The 6781-nt window shown below is 39.6% G+C and overlaps 1 protein-coding gene across 1 annotated transcript; it reads left to right on the top strand.

The window, feature by feature from the left end:
- Positions 1 to 421: 421 nt before the first annotated feature.
- On the top strand, positions 422 to 3454 carry LOC145998468 (ankyrin repeat and MYND domain-containing protein 1-like). The gene has a single exon (XM_083134879.1). It carries the CDS (start codon positions 514 to 516, stop codon positions 3430 to 3432), a length of 2919 nt encoding a protein of 972 aa, XP_082991005.1. The 5' UTR covers positions 422 to 513; the 3' UTR covers positions 3433 to 3454.
- Positions 3455 to 6781: the final 3327 nt, after the last annotated feature.

Consider the following 6781-nt stretch of genomic DNA (forward strand, 5'->3'; position numbering starts at 1 on the left):
ACAAACGTTTTTTAGCGGTTTTAAATTTAATATTTTAATAATTATTTTTTATCCTCACCATGCTCCGATTACCATCAAATTTTATTTTTGTCCTTTTTACATCAAAAGGAAACTTTTCCGCACTATTAGCATAATTTTTTTAATATCTTTTTTCGTTCCACCCTAGTGCTCATTTTAAGTATATCTTGTCGAGACTGGCTGTTCTGACTTTGAAAATAAAAATGCAATAATTCTATATATTTCACGATTCGAAAAAGAAAACTAAGGGACGGGAGTCTTGATAAATACTAAACTTATCATCACACTAAACTATATCATGTCTGAAAACTACATTTAAAGTTTGTGTCAACAATAGGTATATATGTGTGCAGGAACAGCTGCTAGGAGACGCGTGTTAGATTATGTTATATATGCAGGTATTTTCAAGCACCTGGCTAGGAACGGAAGCGGCGCTTAAGATTGTGGAATTTTTGCCACTTTTAACAGGTTCACTAAAACAAATTATAAATTATCATGATGCTTCAACTATCTCAAGTTGCTTCATATGAACTGAAATCCGATCCTGATTCCTACCAAGGACAATACGATGAATCAGGACTTAGGGATAAGCTTGGAATCTACGAATGGAGACGTCCTCACTTCCAAAATTATAATGGTTTCTTCTTTCGTGATTGCTTACATGGAGACTGTTGCTATTTGTGGCAGAATGGAATTGCCTACGAAGGGCATTTCTTTGCAAACAAAAAGGAAGGTTATGGATTAAATTCGTTCCCAGATGGTGGGACGCACGAGGGCCTTCACAAAAATAATATTCGATACGGTCCTGGTATTTCTACTTACGCTGATGGAAGACAAGATATTGGAATGTGGTATGGTAATAAGTTGATTAGACTGTGCAGGGAGATTGAAGGGGTTCCAAAGCTTGCAACAACGGTAGCCGCTAAAGAACTCATGAAATGCTTCAAAAGAATCGTTGAAGTTAATGAACCACTTTCAGACGTCGCCAAGGATATTCTAGCTGACATTGGTGCTTCCTATAGCTTGCTGGAAAGGTCAGGTAATCTCTACGCATCTGAAGTAATGGATGATCGTAGCGTGGTCTTTGATTACATTTCCTTCCTTGTGAACATTTTCGGGGAAGAAATCTTCCATGATAAACCAAGAAAGCTGTTTGCGTGGCATAGTTCCGATCTCATGGTAGATATACTGAAACATACGTATAAGTGTAGAATGTATGAGCATCTATTAACGCAGTGTGTTGTTTGTTTAATAAATAACGAGCGAACCTTCTACAACGAAGAGGGGACCAAAGAAACTGCAAGCATTGAAATGCTTCTTGCGTGCAAGGAAGGAAGGACACAAGATGTTAAGGACATATTCAAATTGCATGGTTTGTATCCTGATGTCACAGACTCGCGCGGAAACAGTGGTGTGATGTATGCTTGCACCATTGATAATCATGCTATAGTTAACTATCTTCTGGACGAAGGAGGAGACGTCAACTGGGCAAATGATGAAGGTTTGACTCCGATCTCCCTTTGCATGTTAAGATATGTTGATCTTGCCATGGACGTTAAGAACTGGGAGAAACTGATTCCAAGGAACCTCGAACCAGCGAGTTCTGCAGAGGAGTGGTTTGGTTATGTTGGTAAGCACGGTCACCAGAAATGCTCTATTATTGAAAAACGAAAACGGAAGTCTAGTAAACGGGCGAAACTACCTCCCTGCATATTTGACAACCTTGATGAACCTCCTCTACCGAAGAAAATGGCCACCAGGAAGAAAACCGCTGACATCGAACAGGCGCAAGGAGGAACAAGAGAAAGGAGAATGGAAAGAAAACAAACAACAATGAAACAAATGGCTGCCATTGTTGAGACCATAAAACTGTTAATTCGACGTGGCGCGATACCAGACAAATGCCAAATTCCTCGCAGTTCGCTCATCCTAGCGATTTACTGTAGGGCAGTGGATTTGGTTAAGATACTGTTGGATGCCGGATCAAACCCCAACGTTAGAAGTGACGCAACCAGTAAATATTTCACTCCACTGGCGTTGGCGTGCAAAATGGAAGGACATGACATGGTTCAAATAACATCACTGCTGCTTCAGCACGGGGCAGATCCAAATGGCAGGTGTGGGTTGGAGCACGAAAAGACTCGACGTGACATCATACTATCCAGCAGATTAGAAGAAACGATAGGTGACGATGCGGGGTTGACCCCTTTGCATATTTTAGCTATGAAGCCATTTTATGATCAGTGGGACGAGGCAATCATGAGGAACATGGCTGAACTACTGCTTCAGTATGGGGCAAATGTAGATATCTTTTACCTCGGCCTTACCCCGTTGGTGTTGGCTATCATAATGAGGAATCTTGTAATGGTACAATTCTTGCTTGAGAACAATGCTGATCCAAATATCTGGTTGGGTAACGAGTTGGGAGTTCCTCTTTCTGTCCTCATAAGTGAAAGAAACAAATATGCATCATCCTCACTTCAACTTTCGCTAGAAGTTATGCATTCCTTGTTAGAATACGGGGCAGATCCTTTAATAAGAATCGTGATGGATGATGGAGAAATAGGAACAATAGTGGATTTCATCCACCAAAAGTGCAAAGAACAACCCAAAAAGTCCAGGACTGGAAAATTAGGGGAAGAAGGCAAGCTAGTGCTTAATAAACTGCAAGATGTTATTCGTGAACGTGTAATACGCCATGTACAGGGCAACCGAGCTAAAATGTTACTGGAAATCGTGAGAGATAACGTAGTTGAAAGCAAGGTTAAAGACATCAATGTTGCAAAGCAATGGTTAAGGGAAACTGATTTGGAGCGTTGCATTCACTTCCTTGAGAAGACAAAAATAGAGATAAGCCCAAAAGAAAGTGAGAGAATGCTGATCCTTGTCCAGCGTCCAGAGAGTACTGCCTCCGTAAGCGAGCACTCGAAACGTACAAGACTATCGCAGATCGCCGAAGCGGCTGGAAAACGATTGTCAGAAATATCTCAACTCCTGGAGCAACGGCGTATGGTAGAAATTATTCCAGAAATAGACGAAGATCATGATAGATACATTGTATGTTTTGAGTGTGGTAAACGTCTACCCGAATTGAGGTTATGTCCAATGTGTGAACTCGTGTACTTCTGTTCAACAGCCTGCGAGAATGCTAACGCTAAGAGACCGACACCACACGATTGTTTCAGATTAATGGCAGAAAAAGCTAGAACTGAAGAAAGCGAACCAAAGAGAAAAACCAAAGCAAAGAAAAAAATAGACAAAACCAAAGGAAAAAAGGATGGCGAACATGGAGATTTTGAAAATGAACTGTTGTTGGGTCTACTTAAGTCACCATATGTAAGATACAGAGACGGAGACCTGTACAATATTTTACAGTTACTGAAGTACGTGGATGAAAATTACAGTTACAACTAAAATTCATTAGCTGAATGTCGGTTTTGATAAGTGTAGCAATAAAAATTGTAAAATAAATTTCGACTGGTATTTGACTGTAGCGTGGTGCTTGCTGTTAACTCAAAACTCACTATAAAACTTGCAATACAAGCGGAACGAAGGAATTATTGGCATCCGGCTCAAGACAGTCACTTGTACAGTGGGATCCATGAGTAATACCTCGCAAATTGTCCATCACCATGTTCGTGCACTTTATTTGACCCAATAAGAGCTTCGAGAATTAAAAGAACACTCAAAACGAGCTGTTGACAAACTTCTGCACCAGCATACATAAAAAATCCATCGCTTAAAACACACAGAATGCAAGAGAAAAATGAATGAAAATAGTCATGGACAATTTGCACGGTAATACTCATGGATCCCACTGTACGACTTGCATTTTGCTACAAGCAGTCCAACGTCCACGGATTAAGGCGAGGAGGGACAATTACGCTCTAGTTGTGCATTTATTTCAATATCGTCGGATTTGGCACTGCTATTTACAAAAGGGTTTTGTATGCAAGAGAGTATGAATTTCTCTCCATGTTGCAAGTGGAAACTGTTTTTCAAGTTGATTAGTAAGATAGGCACGATGTTTGAAAAATATGATTAATAAGTATTTACAGAATCCCATGTATTCCTTATGGGAAAAAATTGGGCCTCCGAAATGGCGCAGTGGTAGCGTCGTCGCCTTGTAATCAAGGGGTCCCGGTTTCGATACCCGGTGGAGGCACAAGTGGTTCGGATCCCACTTTAAACTGTAGGTCCAGTCCCGATTAGCCTTATTGTGCATAAAGTGGACTTAAAACAACATATCAATCAATCAACATATCAATTATCGGAAATCGACTTCATCTTCAAGTTACGGCTAATCAAATGGGAGTTCCGACTTTTCCTACTACTATGACATAGTTCAAGGTGTCCTTTTTAGTCCACGTACTTTTCTACGTCATTGGATGTTTTTCCCGAGAGAATGAATAAAATAATGATCCCATAAACCTAATGCATTTCTCCTTGCCTCATACGGCCATCCTGGCAGTGTTGCCAAACCTGATGTGCATAAAAGAACTACATTTTACCATTAATAGAGCTAAAGATGACTTTCAAGGAGCTAGATTAACGAAGGCTGCATAAAGTGTCTCCTAGGGTAATTTCAGGTGTCAGAGGGGTGGGGGCGCTGCTATTACCGTTAGATTTAAAGTGATGGCTATTTATTCTTACTTTTCACCGCCTAGATTTGGCGGTATCACCCATCTCAATAATCCAATGATGTTCATATGAAATCGAAAATAAAGGATTCCCGGATAATAATATTGTCATCTTCACCTTAGCCACAGCGCTATATATAAAAATACCTGGGGAGGAAAAAGGGGGTGGGTGACGTAACCTATATATGAATATCACGTCACGTGCAAAATGTTAGGGGTGTGCGGGATCCAGGAAAATCGGGGCCGAGATCGGGGAAAAAAACAAAAAAAACTTCCCGTCCCGATCCCGACTTCGGGAAATGACTTCCCGACTTTTCGAGATCCCGACTAATCGGGAAATACCAAATGACTGCATTGTAAATTTCTGGAACTTATCGGAAATTGTTATTTTTTATTACAGAAATGCAAAAACAATCACTTAAAGTGAAAATGACGTGTAGAATTCGAGATTTTCAGAGCTTCAGGAAATTTCGATCATTTCATGTCCCAAAAATGTCCCGACTTTGTCGGGAAATGGTGAATATTTCCCGTCTCGAAATTAAAAAAATATCCCGGCCCGACCAAAAACATGCTGTCCCGTACACCCCTACAAAATGTACGCTCATGGCAAAGGTTGGTCTTTATGGGCCGGAGCCAGTGGTGGCATCATGGTGGAGCAGAGGGCGGGTACCACAGTTCACAGTCAAACGAGTGCACGAAGGAGCCAGATCTGGCTCCAAAAGATTGAAATTGGCAACAGTGATCGACAGCTGCCCAAGCGGGAAATAAGGGAAATTGTCCCTCACAATTGACCCAACCACGAATTTTTGTCGGGGGCAAGTACCAGGATAAACGTACCAATAATAGTAGACTAATAATAATAATAATGATGATGATGACGACGACGACATAATGATTATTGTTAGGAGTAGCAGCAGTAGTGGTAGCAATAGTAGTAGTAGTAGTAGTATAAAAGACGTTATTATCCTTGTAAATTTCGGAAAAAGAGAAGTCGGTGCTAAAGCATTTGTGTTGGACAAACGATTTGAAATAATTTTCAACACGTTCAATTCCACATTAGCCAATAATTGAAAACAAGCACACAAACTGCATTTTTAAAAGACAGAAAATGCATGACGAGTATAATTCTTTTTGTACCTATGTACAACATTTGTTTTACACATATGCAACAAGAAGAAACGTAAAAAATATGGAACATGTTAAAACTAAATTGTGTACGTATTCAAAGTTTCTTTAATACATGCATACATAACATATTACATTAAATGAATTACATAATCAATTCATCCGCCTCAAAACAGACCAACAGCAAAAGCAAAAAAAAAAAAAATGATATAAATCTCTGAAATGTGCGTGCTACTATTCATCCAAACATTTGTTCATGCATTTAAGATCAATTAAGATTAAGATTAAGATCGATTAAGGATTTCATACCGAAAGTTATTAGATTTTCAACGTCTCCGTGCTTTACGACAGACTAACAATACTTCCTGTTCACTTTCCTCCATATCCAGATAAACATACACGAACGTCAATGCCAAAGTATGGTGAATAACATATTCATGGAATATGTACACTCGGTAGTGCATGAAGATTTTTATATATACACAGACGCATCAAAGTCCGCAGCTGATAACACTGGAGCTGCAATATATTGCAATAATCTAATGAAATACAAAATCTACCCATTACCAGCAGATTTTTTAATATTCACGGCGGAAGCGTTTGCTATTCGTCAAGCATTGTTGTAAATACAGGAGAAAAAACTCAAGAGGGTAGTGATCGCCACTGATTCAGCGTCAGTTTTACACTCCCTGGGGTTGATAACAGCTGATTACTATGTAGACTGGTACATTGTTAACATAAAAAATTTGTTACAATATTTCTTTTCTGGACTCCTGGGCATACATCCATAGAAGGAAACCACATAGCAGACACATTAGCCAAGTACACAGCTGAAGAATCAAGTCACCGATCGCTTCGGATTAAATTTTCTGCAAAAGCGGTAGAGTCGCATGCTAAAACAGAATTGTTGAAAAGTTGGCAGAAACGCAGAAACAATGGACAATTACGGGGAAGACTAATGGGAAAAAATATTATTCAATTCAACCACTTATACCTAA

Source organism: Lepisma saccharinum, chromosome 14 (assembly GCF_977018435.1).
Source record: "Lepisma saccharinum chromosome 14, izLepSacc3.1, whole genome shotgun sequence".
Classification (NCBI taxonomy): Eukaryota; Metazoa; Arthropoda; class Insecta; order Zygentoma; family Lepismatidae; genus Lepisma; species Lepisma saccharinum.